This window comes from Oncorhynchus keta, chromosome 28, assembly GCF_023373465.1.
Source record: "Oncorhynchus keta strain PuntledgeMale-10-30-2019 chromosome 28, Oket_V2, whole genome shotgun sequence".
NCBI classification, from domain to species: Eukaryota; Metazoa; Chordata; class Actinopteri; order Salmoniformes; family Salmonidae; genus Oncorhynchus; species Oncorhynchus keta.
In genome coordinates, this window is record NC_068448.1 from 51,084,949 (window position 1) to 51,107,616 (window position 22,668).

Below are 22,668 nucleotides of genomic sequence, written 5' to 3' on the forward strand. Positions count from 1 at the left end.
ATGTGGAAATAGTTAGTCAGAGGTGGAAAAAGGACTCCATTGTCCTACTTAAGTAAAACTAAAGATGCCTTAATAGAAAATGACTAAAGTAAAAGTGAAGGTATCCCAGTAAAATACTACTTGAGTAAAAGTATCTGGTTTTAATGTACTTAAGTACAGTGGTGGAAAAAAGTAATCAGCTCTCATACTTGAGTAAAAGTAAATGCTGAAAATCCTTATATTAAGCAAACATGATGGCACGATTTCATTATTATTGCTATTTTTTATTTATGTTTGACAGCCAGGGGCACACTCCAACACTCAGACATAATTTACAAACGAAGCATTTGTGTTTAGTGAGTCTGCCAGATCAGAGGCAGTAGGGATGACCAGGGATGTTCTCTCAAACAGTAAAAGTTGTCAAATATAAATAGTCAAGTACAGATTCCCCCCCCAAAAAACTTAAGTAGTACTTCTATTGTATTTTTACTTAGGTACCTTACACCACTGGTTTAAAGTACAACAACAGTTTTTCACTGTCTGACGTTTTCTTGTGGCAACAGATCACAAAATAGTATCAACATTTGATTTGTTTTCAAATTCTTTGGGGTCTCTCGCTATTGCTTTCTCCTCTGTAATTGGAGTTAAAAGGCTGTTGTTCTTCTGGTTAGCCCCCCCCCCCGCAGTCTTCTCACCCAAGGCCGTAAAGAAGTAGAGGTTGTTTTTAACCTACACCATCTGAATGGCCTGATAAGGAGAACTAGATTTGACTATCAGGTTATATATATATATGATATATACAGTGCCTTGCGAAAGTATTCGGCCCCCTTGAATTTTGCAGCCTTTTGCCACATTTCAGGCTTCAAACATAAAGATATAAAACTGTATTTTTTTGTGAAGAATCAACAAGTGGGACACAATCATGAAGTGGAACGACATTTATTGGATATTTCAAACTTTTTTAACAAATCAAAAACTGAAAAATTGGGCGTGCAAAATTATTCAGCCCCCTTAAGTTAATACTTTGTAGTGCCCCCTTTTGCTGCGATTACAGCTGTAAGTCGCTTGGGGTATGTCTCTATCAGTTTTGCACATCGAGAGACTGAAATTTTTTCCCATTCCTCCTTGCAAAACATCTCGAGCTCAGTGAGATTGGATGGAGAGCATTTGTGAACAGCAGTTTTCAGTTCTTTCCACAGATTCTCGATTGGATTCAGGCCTGGACTTTGACTTGGCCATTCTAACACCTGGATATGTTTATTTTTGAACCATTCCATTGTAGATTTTGCTTTATGTTTTGGATCATTGTCTTGTTAGAAGACAAATCTCCGTCCCAGTCTCAGGTCTTTTGCAGACTCCATCCATTCTTCCACAATGGTCCTGTATTTGGCTCCATCCATCTTCCCATCAATTGTAACCATCTTCCCTGTCCCTGCTGAAGAAAAGCAGGCCCAAACCATGATGCTGCCACCACCATGTTTGACAGTGGGGATGGTGTGTTCAGGGTGATTATCTGTGTTGCTTTTACGCCAAACATAACATTTTGCATTGTTGCCAAAAAGTTCAATTTTGGTTTCATCTGACCAGAGCACCTTCTTCCACATGTTTGGTGTGTCTCCCAGGTGGCTTGTGGCAAACTTTAAACGCCACTTTTTATGGATATCTTTAAGAAATGACTTTCTTCTTGCCACTCTTCCATAAAGGCCAGATTTGTGCAATATACGACTGATTGTTCTCCTATGGACAGAGTCTCCCACATCAGCTGTAGATCTCTGCAGTTCATCCAGAGTGATCATGGGCCTCTTGGCTGCATCTCTGATCAGTCTTCTCCTTGTATGAGCTGAAAGTTTAGAGGGACGGCCAGGTCTTGGTAGATTTGCAGTGGTCTGATACTCTTTCCATTTAAATATTATCGCTTGCACAGTGCTCCTTGGGATGTTTAAAGCTTGGGAAAGCTTTTTGTATCCAAATCCGGCTTTAAACTTCTTCACAACAGTATCTCGGACCTGCCTGGTGTGTTCCTTGTTCTTCATGATGCTCTCTGCGCTTTTAACGGACCTCTGAGACTATCACAGTGCAGGTGCATTTATACGGAGACTTGATTACACACAGGTGGATTGTATTTATCATCATTAGTCATTTAGGTCAACATTGGATCATTCAGAGATCCTCACTGAACTTCTGGAGAGAGTTTGCTGCACTGAAAGTGAAGGGGCTGAATAATTTTGCACACCCAATCTTTCAGTTTTTGATTTGTTAAAAAAGTTTGAAATATCCAATAAATGTCGTTCCACTTCATGATTGTGTCCCACTTGTTGTTGATTCTTCACAAAAAAATACAGTTTTATATCTTTATGTTTGAAGCCTGAAATGTGGCAAAAGGTCGCAAAGTTCAAGGGGGCCGAATACTTTCGCAAGGCACTGTATGTATATATATATGAGAGAGAGAGATAAATAACCCTTTGTTTCCCTATTTCCATGTTCAGAACTACTGTGTGAAAGGACTGGAGCTGTTCTCTTCCTACCTATTCCAGGATATACTGGAGCTCTATGACTGGAACCTCACAGGTGAACAACACACCATACTACCCACTAGCTCCTACCCATTACCTCCTATCCCCCAGCCCCTATACCTAGGCACTAGGGGAAAGGCACCTGTACTCCCTGTTCACCCATGACCGCTTGGCCACGCACTTCTCCTACTCAATCATTGTTTGCCACGGCCTCATTGTTTACCCGCTACAGACTGTTAAATAGTGTGTGTATGTATATATAGACAGAAAGTACAGCAGTAGTGACATCAACGTGACACCAGGCTTGTGCAAACTACCATCTACGCATGTGTGCTGTGGTGTGTGTGTGTGTGTGTATATATATATATATATATATATATATATATATATATATATGATGTTCCTGCAGTCCTCAACTGGCAGCTTCATTAAATAGTACCCAGAGTCGCCTCTTGACTGTTGACGTTGAGACTGGTGTTTTGCGGGTACTATTTAATGAAGCTGCCAGTTGAGGATTTGTGAGGCATCTGTTTCTCAAACTAGACACTCTAATGTACTTGTCCCCTTGCTCAGTTGTGCACCGGGGCCTCCCACTCTTTCTATTCTGGTTAGAGCCCGTTAGCATTGTTCTGTGAAGGGAGTAGTACACAGCGTTGTACCAGATCTTTAGTTTCTTGACATTTTCTCACAAGGAATAGCCTTCGTTTCTCAGAACAAGAATAGACTGACGAGTTTCAGAAGAACGTTCTTTGTTTCTGGCCATTTTGAGCCTGTAATCGAACCCACAAATGCTGATTGCTCCAGATACTCAACTAGTCTAAAGAAGGCCAATTTATTGCTTTTTTAATAGGCACAACATTGTTCAGCTTTGCTAACATAATTGCAAAATGGTTTTCTAATGATCAGTTAGCCTTTTTAAAATGATTAACTTAGATTAGCTAACACAATGTGCCATTGGAACACAGGAGTGATGGTTGCTGATAATGGGACTCTGTACACCTATGTAGATAATCCATAAAAAATCTTCCGTTTCCAGCTACAATAGTCATTTACAACATAAAAAATGTCTACACTGGATTTCTGATCAAATTAATGCTATTTTAATGCACAGAAAATGTGCTTTTCTTTCAAAGACAAGGACATTTCTAAGTGACCCCAAACCTTTGAACGGTAGTGTGTATATATTATTTCCAAAGGCAGTTTGGAACTTGGTAGTGTGTTTTGCAACCGCGGACAGGTGATTTTTATGCATTTCAGCACTCGGCGATCATGTCTTGTGAGCTTGTGTGGCCTACCACTTTGCGGCTCAGCCATGGTTGCTCCTAGACATTTCCACTTTACAAATACAGCACTTACAATTGACCGGGGCACATCTAGCAGGGCAGAAATTTGACAAACAGACTTTTTGGAAAGCTGGCAATCCTATGTTGGTGCCACGTTAAGTCACTGAGTTCTCCAGTATGGCCATTCTACTGCCATCGTTTGCCCTATGGAGATTGCATGGCTGTGTGCTCGATTGTATACACCTGTCAGCAATGGGTGTGGCTGTAATAGTCAAAGGGTGGTGTCCATGTACTTTTGTGTATATATACACACTACTCGTCAAAAGTTTTAGAACACCTACTCATTGAAGAGTTTTTCTTTATTTTTACTATTTTCTACATTGTAGAATAATATTGAAGACATCAAAACTATGAAATAGCACATGGAATCATGTAGTAACCAAAAAAGTGTTAAACAATATTTGAGTTTCTTTGAAAAGCCACCCTTTGCCTTGATGACTCTTGGCATTTTCTCAACCAGCAGCATACCACCCTGTATACCACTGCTGGCTTGTTTCTGAAGCTAAGCAGGTTTGGTCCAGGTCAGTTCCTGGATGGGAGACCAGATGCTGATGGAAGTGGTGTTGGAGGGCCAGTAGGAGGCACTCTTTCCTCTGGTCTAAAAAAAATATCCTAATACCCCAGGACACTGCCCTGTGTAGGGTGCTGTCTTTCGGATGTCCTGACTCTCTGAGGTCATTAAAGATCCCATGGTACTTATCGTAAGACCCCTGTGTCCTGGCACAATCTGCCCCTCAAACCATCACGGTCACCTAATAATCCCCAGTTTACAATTGGCTCATTCATCCCCCTCCTCTCCCCTGTAACTATTCCCCAGGTCGTTGCTGCAAATGAGAACGTGTTCTCAGTCAACTTACCTGGTAAAATAATGGATAAATAAACCAGCTTCATGAGGTAGTCTACTGGAATGCATTTCATTTAACAGTGCCTTGTTAAAAGTTATTTTGTGAAATTAATTTCCTCAATGCATTTGAGCCAATCAGTTGTGTTTTGACAAGGTAGGGGGGTTAAACAGAAGGTAGCACTATTTGTTAAAAGACCAAGTTCATATTATGGCAAGGACAGTTCAAATAAGGAAAGAGAAACTACAGTGCATCATTAATTTAAGACATGAAGGTCAGTCAATAAGGAACATTTCAGTCGCAAAAACCATCAAGCGATATGATGAAACTGGCTCCTATGAGGACCGCCACTGGAAAGGAAGACCCAGAGTTACCTCTGCTGCAGAGGATAAGTTTATTAGAGTTACCAGCCCCGGCAATGACCCAACACACCTCCAGGCTGTGTGAGGGCTATTTGACCAAGAAGGAGAGTGATGGAGTGCTGCATAAGATGACCTGGCCTCCACCTCAACCCAATTGAGATGGTTTGTGATAAGTCAGACCGCAGAGTGGAGGAAAAGCAGCCAACAAGTGCTCAGCATATGTGGGAACTCCTTTAAGACTGTTGGAAATGCATTCCAGGTGAAGCTGGTTGAGAGAATGTCAGGAGTGTGCAAAGCTGTCATCGAGGCAAAGGGTGGCTACTTTGAAGAATCTAAAATATATTTTGAGTTGTTTAACACTTTGTTGGTTACTACATGATTCCATATGTGTTCTTTCATAGTTTTAATGTCTCTACTATAATTCTACAACGTTGAAAATAGTAAAAATAAAGAAAAAACCTTGTTCTAAAACTTTTGACCGGTAGTGTATATTCCGGACTCGGACACTGCTTGTTTTGTATATATTTCTTTATTTCAATTTTGGGGATTTGTGTGTATTGTTGGGTGTACTGTACTGTTGGAGCTTGAAACATAATAATTTCGATGCACCTGCGATAACATCTGCAAAATGTGTATACAACCAAATAAAATGATATTTCTAGACTAAAGGTGTAAACGGTTCATCTTATTTTCAGTATCTTTGTTGTTTCCCCACGCAGGTCCAGAGTGGGACAACCAATCTCCTGGATGTCAGAAGTTCCATTTCATGCCTCGCTTTGTCCGCTTCTTACCTGGTGAGACTGTCCCTTCTTCAGAAAACTCTCTCTCTCTCTCTGCTGGAGAATGTTGGTACTGCATGCTGTTGTTTGTACTTTGTGTGTGTGTGTGTGTGTGTGTGTACACATGAGTTGTCCTCTTAATGCGTTGAGATTCAGATCTATGGATTTTCTGTGTATCTGTCCATGCAAACATTTTGTAAATGGAGATCAATCAGTTTTGCATGAGTGTCTAGACCTGATTGCGTATTTGACCGTATGTGTGTGTGTGTGTCTTGTATGTTCTCTGTGTTTCTGTCTGTCGGTCTTGTTTCTCTGTGTGTATGTGTTTCTGAATGTGTGTTTGTCTGTGTATTTCATGATCTCTGTGTTTGTCCCTCCCTGTCAGACGGTGGTAAGGAGGTGCTCTCCATGCACCAGGTTCTCCTCTACCTCCTGCGGAGCTCCAAGCCTCTGGTCCCTGAGGAGGAGATAGCTGACATGCTGCAGTGGGAGGAACTGAAGTGGCAGAAGTACGCAGAGGAGTGCAAGGGCATGATCGTCACCAACCCTGGCATGGTGAGAGAGGATAAGAGCACTTTCATGGACTGTATTCAAAATGGCACCCTATTCCATAAAGTGCAACAGGATCCATAGGGTGTGTGCCTGTGATTGATAGAGTGCTATATTGGCAGGGTTTGCACTTTCGAGTGCACATTTCCATGAATTCACATGCTCCTTTTTGTAACATAACACAACAATGTACTTACCAAAGTCTGATAGGATCTGAGTCTGTGTGTCAAGCGTCTCCGAGTAGGAGTGCTGGTGTAGGATCAGTTTAGCTTTTTAGACCGTAATAAATACGATTTGTATGGACAGATCCTAGATCTTTACTCTGAGACACTTTATCCATATGTTCCCTGGTCTCATAGTCTTTGTGTTGTTGTTTCAGAAGCCTAGCTCTGTACGTATCGACCAGCTGGACAGAGAGCAGTTCAATCCAGAGGTCATCACCTTCCCCATCATCGTCCACTTCGGGATCCGGCCCGCCCAGCTCAGCTACGCTGGAGACCCCCAGTAAGATCCTCCCTGTAACCCGCAAACCCCAACCCCACCCCCTCACCATCCAGGATCTCTTCCCACCACCTATTGCTCCGCTATGCCAGAGCCCCCCGTAACTCGCCAACCCCCCAGGACCTATACTACACTCCCCCCTGCCTCTGATCCTCCCCGCCCACAAACACTACTGTATACTCCCCCCTCCCTCAAGACGCACTCCTTTCCCTCCCTTCTCCCCCGTTCCCCACACTGCTTATTCAAAGCATCTCTCACAGGACGGTTGATGGTGGCACTCTTCTGTGTTGAGAGGGGGAATGTCGGAGAGCGAGTGGGAGAGAAAGATTGGCGTGACATTTTCAAATGCGTTGTCACGGGGTCCTAAGGTTCCACCGGGCGCTGTCGCCGTGGGAACGGCACGGTTTGTCTCGTGAATAGTAATGACACACACACACACACACACAGAGAGGAGTAGAGGGAATACTGTACTGTGCCTGTGCATAATTACCAAAAGCTTACTGTATATTAAATTATCCTCTGCTATCGTCTCCGAAGTGTAGAGAAAGCAACAACAACAACCAAAACAAAGCGCCAATAACAAGTGAAACTCTTCCACTAGTTTCTCTTTTTTTGTCTGTGTCTCTTATCTGCGTCCTGTGACAGGGTTCCTGTCAGATACTTTAAGAAGATTAGGGGCCCATCCCGAATGGCACCCTATTCACTTCATAGTGCACTACTTTTGACTTGAGCCCTGGTCAAAAGTAGTGCACTATGAAGGGAATAGATGCCGTTGATGAGGGATAGAAGGCTTTATAGGTAAACAGGAGAGATCTTCTCATTATGAATCCCTGCCAGTATTGTGTATCTGCTCAGGTCTGTGTCATTTGAGTGATGTTAGTCACCTTTTCATAATGTTAGGGATGTCCGACCTTCAGTCTGTCTCTGTGCTCTCTTGCTGTGGTCACACACGCGCGCACACTCCCCTCAAACCTCGAAGCCGCAGACGACAAATTTATGGGCGGATGGGGACATCATTAACGACAGTTGGCTTTAATTGCATTGATGGCAATGCCACAGAGAGGAGAGTGAGTGGGGGAGAGAGGAAAAGAGAGGACACGGCTGCATATCTTAAGCTGTCCCTTCCTGTTTCCTTGCCTTAGAAAATAATGTTTTGGGTCGTTCTAACCACAGTATCTCTATGGAGGGACTGATCGAGGGAGTGAAAGAAAAAGAGAGCGAAAGAGGAGTTAGAAGCAGAAGGTGGGGAACGAGTGTAGACGAGAGAGCGACGGCAGGCATGCAGCATATGTTAATGAAAGAGTTTGTGGCAGACACACACACCAGCCTGAGGCACCCTGAGAGCACAGAGTGGATCTTCTGAAAGGTCATGTGAGCGGGTTGGGGAGGGAGGCCTCCCAGGCTGCAGCTTCATCCTGCCCTCCTCTTCTCTGCCGCTGCCCCCGGCTGCCGGCCGTACAAACACACGCCGTTAGGCCGGTGGTGAGCCGGTAATCACGGCGGTAAAGCCGACTCTGCCTCAGTCTCCCTCTACAGCGTTCACTAATGAAGTCGCCGTATTAAAACTCCCTAATTATAATTCCCCTGATCTCCAGTCCTCTCTACTGCATGTTTCTCTCTCTCTCTCTCCCTGTCCAGCCGGACGCTACTCATATAATTGAATAATTTTGGCTATAAATGAGGAAAGAGCCTTAATGGAGAGAAGCGGTCAGAGATGGGCAGAGTCACAGTTCGTCTCCCTCAGTCTCATTACTAGAGTCAGTCCATCTGAGGAGGTTTTTCAATGGTCCATCATTATCACCTATCCCACAACGGTGTCCTTTTCAAAAGCAAACTAAGACCAAAACCTAATATAATAGATTGTTATTGTGGCATGTGGAGAGACTTCCCTTCTCTTGCCACACACACATGTAACTGCAGCACTTTACAGAAGAGTGAACAGTGAGTGTCTTACAACTAGTCTTACAACAACCAACCAGCGCTTTTAAACAGTTTTATCTGTAATGCCTGGGTGGGTGAAAGTGGCCTCACCGGCCTCTCTGGTCTGAAACAGGAGACTTACAGAAGAGCCATCCCAGTCCACAACACACACACACAGAGCAGACTAATGGAGTAATGTCTGGAGGCTACTGTTAAATTATGTTTAATAATGGTCGGTGCTGTTGAAATATTGATGTGTTGTTCTGAGCCTCAGCTTGACTTCTGCCCACCCAGGTACCAGAAGCTGTGGAAGAGCTATGTGAAACTACGCCACCTGCTGGCTAACAGCCCCAAGGTCAAGCAGATAGACAAGCAGAAGCTAACACAGAGGGAGGTGGGTACCACACACTACATTACATCTCCCTGGCCTCATTATAATTAAGTATGACTCATGCCAGCTTCATGCAATTGTAATTTCACAGGAGCGTGAGGCTGAAACGTGTGCTAGTGTAATTACTAGAACCATCTAACACCAGATTGTAGCCGTGTGCTGCAGTGCTGAGATCCTGATCTCTTGATGCCCCATTCACTGCATGGGTCCCAAATGGCAAACCTATTCCCTAAATAGTGCATGACTTTTGACCAGAGCCATATGGGCCCGGGTGATATCTAGTGTAGAGGTCGACCGATTAATCGGAATGGCTGATTAATTAGGGCCGATTTCAAGTTTTCATAACAATCGGTAATCGGCATTTTTGGACACCGATCATGGCCGATTACATTGCACTCCATGAAGAGACTGCATGGCAGGCTGTTATGTGAGTGCAGCAAGGAGCCAGGGTAAGGTGCTAGCTAGCATTAAACATATCTTATAAAAAAAATCAATATTAACATAATCACTAGGTTACACATGGTTGATGATATTACTAGTTTATCTAGCTTGTCCTGTGTTGAATATAATCGATGCGGTGCCTATCATAATCATAATTTGGGCCGCCTTGCTCGTTGCGAACTGTGTGAAGACCATTTCTTCCTAACAAAGACAGACAACTTTGCCAAACGGGGGGATGATTTAACAAAAGCGCATTTGCGAAAAAAGCATAATCGTTGCACGAATGTACCAAACCATAAACATCAATGCCTTTCTTAAAATCAATACACAGTAGTATATGTTTTTAAACCTGCATATTTAGTTAAAAGAAATTCATGTTAAAAGGCTATATTAAACTAGGAGAATTGTGTCACTTCTCTTGTGTTCATTTCACGCAGAGTCAGGGTATATGCAACAGTTTGGGCTGCATGGCTCGTTGCGAACTAATTTGCCAGAATTTTACGAAATTATGACACAACATTGAAGGTTGTGCAATGTAACAGGAATATTTAGAGTTATGGATGCAACCCATTAGATAAAATACGGAACGGTTACGTATTTCACTGAAATAATAAACATTTTATTTTCTATATGATAGTGTCCGGATTTGAACATATTAATGACCCAATGCCTCATATTTCTGTGTGTTATTATGTTATAATTAAGTCTATGATTTGATATTTAATAGAGGAGTCTGACTGAGCAGAAGTAGGCAGCAGCAGGCTCATAAGCATTCATTCAAACCGTACTTTCGTGCGTTTGCCAGCAGCTCCAAGCATTGCGCTGTTTATGACTTCAAGCCTATCAACTCCCGAGACTAGGCTGGTGTAACCGATGTGAAACGGCTAGCTAGTTAGCGGGGTGCGCTCTAATAGTGTTTCAAACGTCACTCGCTCTGAGACTTGGAGTGGTTGTTCCCCTTGCTCTGCAAGGGCCGCAGATTTTGTGGAGCAATGGGTAACGCTGGGTGGCTGTTGTCGATGTGTTCCTGGTTTGAGCCAGGAAGAGGCGAGGAGAGGGACGGAAGCTATACTGTTACATTGGCAATACTAAAGTGCCTATAAGAACATCCAATAGTCAAAGGTATATGAAATACAAATGGTATAGAGAGAAATAGTCCTATAATTCATATAATAACCTCAACCTAAAACTTCTTACCTGGGAATATGGAAGACTCATGTGAAAAGGAACCACCAGCTTTCATATGTTCTGAGCAAGGAACATAAACGTTGGCTTTTTTTTTTACATGGCACATATTGCACTTTTACTTTCTTCTCCAACACTTTGTTTTTGCATTATTTAAAACAAATTGAACATGTTTCATTATGTATTTGATGCATTATATTAAGTTAAAATAAGTGTTCATTCAGTATTGTTGTAATTGTCATTATTACAAATAAAACATATTTTTTTTTAATCGGCCGATCAATCGGTATCGGCTTTTTTTTGGGTCCTCCAATAATCGGTATCGGCGTTGAAAAATCAAAATCGGTCGACCTCTAATCTAGTGCTCTGTGGAGGGAATAGGTTGCCATTAAGGCTGTAACCACTGTCTATAGCTTCATTTCATCTACAGTATATGTATTTAGTCTCCGCTTGCTCCTATTGCCTTTGTTGAGCTATGTGTTATTTTCTAAAGTAGTAGCTGTGGAGGCTGGTGAAGCTCCAGCTCAGACTGTGTGTCTTAAGCGCACAGTCAATAATCCTATTTTCAAGGTAGCACTGGCTAGGGGCTCCGGCAGCGTCGCTTACTGATATTCCCACTGTCAACCTATAGAGCAATTAGTTCACCACACACACACACACCAGGCCATCCCATCTCCAAGGGTCCGCTATTTCAGCGAGTCTTCACCCACCCATGACAATACAGCAACACTTCTATTATCCCCAACCCCCTGGGAACTTCATTAGGGGTGTGAGTGTCTGTGAGTGTTTGTGTATCACTTGTTCATCCACAGTTCTGGTACACGTTCATCTGTTTTTTTGTGCTGAATAGTGTAAAATGAATACTGCGACCAAACCAGAGCCCTTAAATTGGGGAAAGAAGCTTTTCATCTCAACAGAGAAGAGAAGTTGGTTGGTGCTCTAGATGGTTGATTCTCACTGTAATGTATGCATCCCAAAGGGCGCCCTATTTCCTACATGGTGCACTTCTCTTGACCAGAGACCCCAATTGCACCCTATTCCCTATGATGTGCACTACTTTTGACCATAGCCATATGCATTGCACTACACAGGGAATAGGGTGCCCTAGGAGCCCTGTTCAAAAGTAGTGCACTATATAAGAAATATGTGACTTTGGGATGCACTGCAGGGTCAGTTCTGCTGTGTTGGGGCCTCTTGCCCCAGAGAGAATCCCTGAGGGTGCCTCTGTCTGCCCCTAGAGACAGACGTGTTGCACCCCAGTTGGAGGATCCAGGGCCCCTGGCCGGCCGCTTTGATATGCTTTAAACGTAGCTGCCTGACACACACACACACACACACACACACACACACACACACACACACACACACACACACACACACACACACACACACACACACACTATTATTGTTATTTTAATTCCTATTTTCTGTCTATTTGTAAGTAATGTGGCCCAAATCAACAACTTCTATTGGAATTTGAAAGTATTTTCAAATCGTTTCCTATAAATAGCCTAGTATTTGAAAGTGTTTTCAAATTCTAATTTAAAATGACAGGCAGCTATGGGACGGCAGCCTAGTGGTTAGAGCGTTGGGCCAGGAACCGAAAGGTTACTGTCCAACTGAAATGTGTCTTCCGCATTTAACCCAACCCCTCTGAATCAGAGAGGTGCGGGGGGCTGCCTTAATCGACATCCACGTCTTCGGCGCCAGGGGAACAGTCAGTTAACTGCCTTGCTCAGTGTCAGAACGACATATTTTTACCTTGTCAGCTCGGGGATTCAATCCAACAACCTTCCGGTTACTAGCCCAACGGTACCACCAAAGATGTGCTGATACACATGTTCCTAGTCCTATTTCTGATTCGTAGACATACTCTCTCAGCCCAGACCATGGCCTGTATCCACAAAGAATCTCAGGAAAGGTCCTAGGAATCCTGTTAAAATCTGTTTTAAGACACAAAAAAAACTCCCAGTGTAGGTTTTAGAATGATAAGACACTGTCCAAGCTCTGAGCCAGGAGTCAAATTAACTCATGAATGTTTCTCGGCTGGTTCTCACGACAGTTTGAGGTACCGCAAAGGAAAGATAGTGATGACACTCATTGGCATTGTTGCAAGTGATGGGGAATAACTAATCGCAATGAGGCGTCACCAGATGTGAGCTCTATATTATGTGAACTAAACATACAAATGAAGAAACTGTTTAAAATGTATGATTAAAAAAAAAAAAAAAAAAATAATACATGTCATTTTGTCCTTGAAACATTTTTTATTGAAATACTGTAGAATTCCATTCATTCCTATGGCGGGCTGCTCCTACTGGGGAGTGCCAATAAAGCCTCTCAATGGTCAGTACATAGCATCAGCATTCCAGAGTTTATATACATTATTGGTTTTAAAGGTATGTCATTTTTGTCGAACACAATCAAAGTTGGCATAAGCCCAAGATTCCTTTAATTGCCCAACTTTATTTTTTATTTTATTTTATTTTTTAAAATAATGTGGCGCTCCAAAGGGATAACTTTAAATGAAACCAATAGACAAATAAATAAACACATTGTTTTGTATTATATATTTACCTACATCATGTTAAGTATTTAGGCATATCGTGAAATTGGACTCGTGAAATCATTGTGTAAAGCGCGAGAGATGCATGTCGGTCTAGATTATTTCTGGATCGCTCATATAGAAATATCAAAACATTCTTTTAACAACTCCAAAGCAATTGTATGTGTGTGCAGCTACTACCACTGACTCACTGCATTTTTGTGTCCTAAATACCTGTCGACTGGGTGTGTGACCAAAGAGTAAAATGTCTCTTTTTTTTATTAGCACTTACGACCAATTTTCTACTCTGAGACACCTTGTGGATACTGGCCCAATGTTGTGTCCTAAATGGCACCCTATTCCCTATTGTACTGGTTAAAAGTCATGCGCTATGTAAGAAAAAAGTAGTGGTGAAAAGTAGTAACATTTTGGTACTTGAATGTCTCTGGTGCAGACCTCGCCTCTCTGTGTTGTCTGCTCTTCTGCAGGCGCTGCCACTGTGTACACTTTAGCCCTAGAACCAGGGATTTTGGGGTTTCTAGACAACCAAGTGTGTGTCTGTGAATGCACTGTGTGTGTGTTGGAGCCAGTGCTAGCTGCAGGTCCAGTTTCCAGCTCTCTCGCAAACATGCCCACACACGTTGGAGCACTACCTGGAGAGAGGGGAGGAAGGAAAGATTGCTGCATGTGTGTTCTTTATACCTGTTTGTGTGTGTCTCTGGTAGATTTGCTCTCTCTCTCTCTCTCTCGCTCTCTGTCTCTCTGTGTGTGTGTTCCTGAATGTGTAACTGTGTGTGGTGTAATCTCCCGTGGGCAGATTCTCCGAGTCGACCGAAAAATCTGCTGTGTCTGAGCGGGATGCATGAGATAACGAACAGCATTAGTTCTGGTTATGGGGTTTTCATCACTGGTTATTTGGACGTATCAGGATTGAGTGAAGGCGGTGCTTAAACTACTTTGTCTTGAGTGTTTTGCTCATGTGCACACCCTGGTAGGGGGTGGGGGGGGGGCCTTTAGCTGAGAGTTTCCTTTTGTGTGGGTGGAGACTTTTGCTCTCAACTCTCAATTTCTAACAAGTATGAACTCAAGTTAATCACGCAGCTGACCAAATTGCGCAATATTTTACTTCTGAGTTAACAGACATTGTATGTTGTAAAGATGTTTGGCTGTCCCCTGTAGCAGCAGCACTGACCCAGTGGATCAATAATGTATGTGTGTTTGTCAGGAAGCTCCGATCTGACACACACACTAGGCTTAATAATGTACGGGTGTTGTTTTATCAGGAGGCCCTTCAGAAGATCCGCCAGAAGAACACCATGCGCCGGGAGGTGACCGTGGAGCTCAGCAGCCAGGGCTTCTGGAAGACTGGCATCCGCTCTGACCTCTGTCAGGTAGGCAGGCGAGATGCTTTGCTGCCCCACACGCACACAGTGTACACTATACTCTCAGAGACACAGCAAACCTATGCACAGATGCACAAACATGGATGCACACTCACACATAGATACACACCCGACCACCTGTTTGGTTATTCTAGCATCATACCATCACGTCAGCCACGCATAGCAAACAAAGGCACATGGCGAGCAGTTTCTTGGCCGGTAGCTAGAGGCGAACACTGACGGCACATCAGCCCTCTCATTCTCACACACACCTGCCCCCACACAGACACAATCCCTCCTACCCCTACACACATACACACGCCCCCACACAATCACTCCTACCCCTACACACACCTGCCCCCACACAGACACATCACTCCTACCCCTAAACACACACACACAATCACTCCACACACACACACACACACACACACACACACACACACACACACACACACACACACACCTGCCCCCACACACACACACACAATCACTCCTACACACACACACACACCTGCCCCCACACACACACACAATCACTCCTACCCCTACACACACACACACTCCTACACCCCTCCCCATCGTCTCCTACTGAGTACCCAGTGAGTAAATTGGTCTGGGAGTGGACCCATGCTCATGTTATCTCAGCCACTCGAGCAGTAGCCTAATTTGAGCAAGTCTGATGGGTTGAGACACTGAGACACGGTCTTGCTTTGTTAATTGGGTGGTTAACAAGGCCTTAGAGTGGTGTAGATGTGGGCGGTGGGTAGGCAGTCGAGGGCCAGGGGTGGGCTGACTGATCAGTTCTGGGGCTGTGTGGGTTAGTGGTTAGCACAGAGAGAGAGAGAGAGATAAAGACACACAGGGAGAGAGAGAGAAAGGAACAGAGGGAGAGGATGGAGAGAGAGAGAAAGATGGAGCAGAGGGAAAGAGAGAGAGCGAGCGACGCAGCTCATTTGACTGACCTGTAGGAGCCCCGGGCTCCCCTGGTAACACTAATTAAAACATGCAGCGCAGCCTGCTCTTACGCGGTGGTGCCGGGTTAATGGGTGTTCCACCGCTACACAACGCTCCCCCACTGTTCTCCTGGTACGGACTGATGAGACTCCCGCTAATGATAGCTCATATTGGTTACTCTTTTCCTCTCATTTACTCGCACAGTCTCTCCCTCGCCTCTCTCCTTCTCTCTTTCTCGCTCGCTCACTCCTCTCTGTCTTTTATTTGTTTTCTTTGACACTGGCTATGTTTCTGCACAGGCAGGTTTGTGTCACCAGGTCCTGATTCGTCCGTGTCAACATTTGAATTTCCCCCACAACTCTTAATTTCTCCTCACGGCGAAGAACACATGCACACTGATTGGACTCGTGATTATTTCATCTCCCTCTCTGTCGAAGCGCCACTTAATAATGACTGGCTGATTTGATTATGCCATGTTCTCTCTCCCTTCCCTCTTACCGTCTCTCTCTACCTCTTTCTCACTTCGTCCACTTATCTCTCTCTCTCCTCTCTCTCTTTCTCATCCCTCCGCAGCATGCTATGATGTTGCCAGTGTTGACCCACCACATCCGCTACCACCAGTGTCTGAAGCACCTGGACGACCTCATTGGCTACGTCTTCAAGGAGCGCTGTCTGTTACAGGTGAGAGAAACACACGCACACAGCCAGTGTAGTCCCATCAGGGCTGGAGCCTTCCAGAGCTCTCAGCATTAGCCTCAGTGTGTCCTCCAGCACTATTGGAGAGCTGTCATACAGAGACTGATACATTAGAAAGTAATGTGTTGTATTCGTGCTTAAAGAAAGGGGGATGGCTGACTTGTTGCCTCACGATCATGCACTCAAAGCCCTCTTACCCTTTCGTTCAAAGACAAAGATCCCACTAATTTACCATGCCTGCTTCTTTTGACCTGCTTTTTGGTATGTCTGAAAGGGGTAGGGGGTAACAAACATGGCAAATTAAAAGACACCTAAAGACCTAGTCATGATTTCTGCATTTTCACGGACCCTGTAACACCTCCCTAATTTAGATGTGTGTTATTGTGCGCGCTTGCATGCATGTGTTAACTTGCGGTATTGTGTGTCTGTCTGTCTGATTATGTGTGTGTGTGATAGGAAGTGGCCTTATCTTTGTATGGTAGTAATGATGGCCTGTCATCATTATTCTTAAATAGAAAGCCCTGGCTGATGGCAGAGGCCTTACACACTAGTAACACCACCAGTCCATTTCCTGTATTTCCCTCTATTGTCCTGCAGGGGAGCTCTAGATTACAAGATCGTTTTCGGTTAAAGATGTAGTGACGGTTGGAGACATGCAAGCATCGTCGAGGATCTCCTGCCTGCCCCCTCGTCTTCTGTTCTTTAAACAACCATCTCCACCGCTGTTTTGTCACCCCTGCTCTACATTCTCTTCTCTTCTACCACCCCCACCGCTCCTCTCTTCCCTCACCCACCTCCCCCTTCTCCCTAGGAACAGAGTAGGCCCGAAGGGCCTCAATAATTAAACTGTAAAACTCTACCACAGGCCCATCTCAGATGTCATCTCTCTCTCTCTCTCTGTGTGTGTGTGTGTGTGTGTGTGTGTGTGTGTGTGTGTGTGTGTGTGTGTGTGTGTGTGTGTGTGTGTGTGTGTGTGTGTGTGTGTGTGTGTGTGTGTGTGTACATGCTGGTGACACGTGCAAGAGGCACCAAAGTGGATCATGTTTTCGTATGTCTAATTTCCAAAATAATTAATGTAGTCTAATTTATGCTCCAATTCCTTTCATTTTTAAATGTATTTTGTCTCTGAGACAATGATTGATCTTGCAGAAAGGGTATCTTTGCATTGATCAAGACAACATGTTGCTGCTTATACATTTTTTATGTATTCATACAACAAAATGTCTGTCAAGTTTCAAACTGCATCCCAAATGGGACCTTATTCCCCTTAGGCCCTGGTCAAAAGTAGTGCACCATATAAGGGGATAGGAAGGGGATAGACTTTGCGCCTGAGTTATCAAATGTATTTATAAAGCCCTTTTTCCATCAGCACATGTCAGAGTGCTTATATAAAAAAAAAACATCCTTAAACCACAAACAGCAAGTAATGCAGATGTAGAAGCACGGGGGCTAGGAAAAACTCTCCAGAAAGGCAGGAACCTAGGAAGAAACCTAGAGAGGATCTAGGCTCTGAGGGGTGGTCAGTCCTCTTCTGCCGGTTGGAGATTATAAGAGCCATTAAGGCCAGATCGTTCTTCAAGATGTTCAAAGGTTCATAGATGACTAGCAGGTTCATTTATCACGATTACTCAAGTTTAGCCAAAGGCTGTTGAGCAGCCAGTAGACAATGCAATGGTCAGCACATCCAAAGCCCCATAACTTCATGCAGTCATGATTTTGACAGACTAGCATCCTCTCCAGGAACCGGTTTCGCGATAGCGATGGAATGTAGGATTATGAGTGTGTTTTAAAATATACATTTTTAACGATGCATCATTCCTACAACGACCGAAGATGTAACATGCGTTTCCCAAAATACCACTCAGAGGGAACGGTCGCAAAGTGCGTTGTTGGATCATGAGTCTATACTGATAGGATCAAATGAAAGGGAGCGCTGCTCTCTGATAGGCTTTCTCTATTCAAGTCTTTCCTTAACATATTTTAATTATTTCACAATACTGACGATGGATCAGCTCCTAGGGAGATATTACCACCTACGGCTGCAAATATTAAGGCGTGCCTATTCTAATGCCTACCCAATAAAAATGCACTAAATCACAGATTTGGCACATCATTGCGCACATGTTAGGCTACACATCATGAATTATACTGATACCATTACAGATAGCAAGAAACCAATAGCAAAATAGAACTCAAATGATTGAACATGACATTTATTTCAATACGATTGTAAGCTTACAGTTTATTTTAATGCAATCATCTCGGTTTTTATTTGAAGCGTCTTTTTATACAGTGCTTGTTTGTATCAATTGCAAAGACAGTGCAACTTTGTATTTGTAGGCAACTCTGTTCTGAAGTTGTCATGGTCACATAAGACGGATAACCCACAAAGTTTATAGCGGAGATCTTCTGTGTATAAAGTGACGTGGGAGGGCAAAAAAGCATCTAACGACGCATTTAGCTGTTTAACAAGTGGTCTGAGGCAGCCGTTAGATTCCGAGTGTTTTCAAGTGTAACGTTAACTCTGAGAAGGAGGATTAAGTGTACTGTCTTTGCCACTTGACGGTTGCATCCCAGAAGGCACCATTTTCTCTGTACAGTGCACTTCTTTTGACCAGGGCTCATAGAGTGCCGTTCGGGACACAGCCGTTGTGTCTGACATTTCTCGGTTTGACCAACAGGGATCATTTAGAATTCCAAGTATTTTTGTGTTAACCTTTCAGACAAGAGGACAGAGTTGTGCTAGACTTCTACTAGTGCAAGGTCAAATAGTTCTGAACTGTTGAACGCAGTTCTGTTTCTTTTAGTTACAACAAAAATGGATTTGTTTCTGTTCAAGGATACAACCCTGGTGGCGTCTGGACTGATGATATTGAAACCCCCTCTGTTAACTTTTTACATGTATCTCATTGGAGCTTGAAATTGATTTTAAGTTGGAAACCCGAGCAGTCCGTTGAGAGGAGAGATGAGTTAGTGTTTTTGCTGATAGAAGCTACATTCTGATAATGTTAGATTGATAAATGTTCGGCACGTCTTACTGAGAGTATTATATATTCTCTTTTCTCTGTTTCTCCTTGGTTGACGATGTTCGGATTAGACAGACGCCCTGCTTTCCAAACAAAGCACAGTGGTGGGGAATATGTGTCGATCTTCCAGTGTGCTAACTGGCTTTATTTGTTCCAAAATATTTGTTTTATTTATACTTCTTTCCATTTGATTCATATTTTTGGGATGCTTATTCCGATTAGTACATACTGTAGCTCAATTTATCCATTCAGATGGTGACACATACGGTCCCAGAAGAGTCACCATCAGCAGATTCTGACTTCTTCTCCCTCTCTCTACAGTTGGCCATGACTCACCCCAGCCACCACCTGAACTTTGGCATGAACCCGGACCACGCCCGTAACTCCCTGTCCAACTGCGGCATCCGCCAGCCCAAGTACGGGGACAGAAAGGTCCACCACATGTACATGAGGAAGAAGGGTGGGTACCTACGGTAGAATTACAAACGTGCACACGCACACATCATCAATATTGATTGATGGATGTTTCTGTTGTCTATGCTGACTAACCAACCTCTGTCTGATTGGTCAGGAATCAACACCTTGATCAACATCATGTCTCGTCTTGGACAAGATGATCCCTCCCCCTCCAGGTAGGCCCTACTTCCATAAGGAGGTCTAAGCAATGTCCCCAACTTCTGATGCAGGGGTTATTCTTATTCCAATCCATTATGTAATGTACACTACCGGTCAAAAGTTTTAGAACACCTAATTATTTATTTTTTATTACTATTTTCTACATTGTAGATTTAATAGTGAAGACATCAACACTTATGAAATAACACACATGGAATTATGTCGTGACCAAAAAAGTGTTAAACTAATCAAAATGTATTTTATATTGGATATTCTTCAAATAGCCACCCTTTGCCTTGATGACAGCTTTGCACACTCTTGGCATTCTCTCAACCAACTTCACCTGGAATGCTTTTCCAACAGTCTTGAAGGAGTTCCCACATATGCTGAGTACTTGTTGGCTGCTTATGGCGGTTGGAAACAAAAATCTCAAATTTGGACTCCAAACCAAAGGACAAATTTCCACCCGTCTAATGTTCTTTGGTGTCCTTTAGTAGTGGTTTCTTTGCAACAATTCGACCATGAAGGCTTGATTCACGCAGTGTCCTCTGAACAGTTGATGTTGAGATGTCTGTTACTTGAACTCTGTGAAGCATTTATTTGGGCAACAATTTCTGAGGCTGGTAACTCTAATGAACTTATCCTCTGCAGCAGAGGTAACTCTGGGTCTTCCATTCCTTTGGCGGTCCTCATGAGAGTCAGTTTCATCAGATCGCTTGGTTTCTTTCAAAGTACTTGACATTTTCCGTATTGACTGACCTTCATGTCTTAAAGTAATGATGTACTGTCATTTCTCTTTGCTTATTTGAGCTGTTCTTGCCGTAATATGGACTTGGTCTTTTACCAAATGCTATCTTCTGTCTACCCCCCTTCCTTGTCACAACACAACTGATTGGCTCAAACGCATTAAGAGGGAAGGAAATTCCACAAATAACCTTTTTAACAAGGCAGACCTGTTAATTGAAATGCATTCCAGGTGATTGCCTCAGGGAGCTGGTTGAGCAAATGCCAAGAGTGTGCAAAGCTGTCATCAAGGCAAAGGGTTTCAACTATGAAATACATTTTGATTTGTTTAACACTTTTTTGATTACTACAGGGGTTCGTCCTTTTGAAAGTTGCAACGTTCTGCGGCACAGTTTGCATGGTGCCACAGAATTCTGACACATTATTTAAATGTCAACAACTGGTACCATTAATGCTAGTTTGACCACCAGATGGCATCTTTGAGAAGCATTTGATATCCTTCAATAGAGGCTGTACTAGAGAATTTAAAACCTTTTTTTGTAAGAACATAGTAAATTGGACACAATTGTACATTTGTAAGAAATTTAGCTTCATTCATTTGAATAATATTATGTTTTTTTTATTCCAAGAAAAATGAAAAACCCTCTTCGTTTCCGTTAGGATGGAATGGAAAATATGGCGCTGTACAAAGTGACAGTCGGGAGTAGGCTACAGTACTGGGCTATTTAGCTAAAGAATCCCTGTGTTCTGCTGGAGACCGGGGTTCAATTCCCCAACAGGGAGGAACGAGTAGGCTGTCCTTGTAAATAAGAATTTGTTCTTAACTTCTTGACGCTACCCATCCCTTAAGCGGGATAATTGTCATCAGCAACCGCTGAATAGCATAGCGCAACAGTCAAATAATATTACTAAATAATATTCATATTCATGAAATCACAAGTGCAATATTGCAAAACACAGTTAAGCCTTTTGTTAATCCACCTGTCGTCTTCGATTTAGAAATTATGCTTTACAGCGAAAGCAATCCAAGCGTTTGTGTAGGTTTATCGATAGCATAACATTATATACACTAAGCATTAAGTAGCTAGGTCATGAAAATCAGAAAAGCAATCAAATTAATCGTTTACCTTTGATGATCTTCAGATGTTTTCACTCACGAGACTCCCAGTTACACAACAAATGTTCCTTTTGTTCCATAAAGATTATTTTTATATCGAAATACCTCAGTTTATTTGTTGCGTTATGTTCAGAAATCCACAGGAAAGAGTGGTCACGACAACGCAGAATAAAATTCCAAATAATATCCATAATGTCCACAGAAACATGTCAAATGTTTTTTAGAATCAATCCTCAGATTGTTTTTAAAATACTGTATATAATCGATAATAAATCAACCGCAAATGTCTTTCACAGTAGGAGAGGGAAAAACAATAGCTGTCCAAATTCTGTTGCGCGAGCAAAACTCATGTGACCACTTGACGCGATGTTATCGTTCTGACTCATTTTTCAAAATAAAAGCCTGAAACAATGTCTGAAGACTGTTGACACCTTGAGGAAGCGATAGGAAAAGCAACCTGGTTGATATCCCTTTAAATGGAGCAATGGGAGGCTATGGAACATGACGTTTTCAAAATAGAAGCCACTTCCTGGCAATATCAGTTCTGTTATACTCATAGACAATATTTGGACAGTTTTGGAAACTTTAGTGTTTTCTATCCTAATCTGTCAATTATATGCATATTCTAGCATCTGGTCCTGAGAAATAGGCCGTTTACTTTGGGAACGTTATTTTTCCAAACATAAAAATAGTGCCCCCTAGCTTCAAGAGGTTATCTGACTTACCAAGTTAAATAAAGGTTACACTAAGAGCATAACATTTCTACACCCTAATTGTATAA

The 22,668-nt window shown here is 43.0% G+C and overlaps 1 protein-coding gene across 2 annotated transcripts in view; it reads left to right on the top strand.

The window, feature by feature from the left end:
- drosha (drosha ribonuclease III) overlaps positions 1 to 22,668 on the top strand; it is a 142,936-nt gene that overhangs the window by 11,047 nt on the left and 109,221 nt on the right. For both annotated transcript variants that reach the window (XM_052483247.1, XM_052483248.1), the window contains exons 11-19: positions 2,466 to 2,547; positions 5,759 to 5,833; positions 6,204 to 6,373; positions 6,747 to 6,871; positions 9,083 to 9,182; positions 14,634 to 14,741; positions 16,263 to 16,370; positions 19,733 to 19,871; positions 19,983 to 20,043. In XM_052483247.1, the coding sequence (XP_052339207.1) occupies positions 2,466 to 2,547; positions 5,759 to 5,833; positions 6,204 to 6,373; positions 6,747 to 6,871; positions 9,083 to 9,182; positions 14,634 to 14,741; positions 16,263 to 16,370; positions 19,733 to 19,871; positions 19,983 to 20,043 (968 nt within the window). The remainder of the gene's footprint in view (positions 1 to 2,465; positions 2,548 to 5,758; positions 5,834 to 6,203; positions 6,374 to 6,746; positions 6,872 to 9,082; positions 9,183 to 14,633; positions 14,742 to 16,262; positions 16,371 to 19,732; positions 19,872 to 19,982; positions 20,044 to 22,668) is intronic.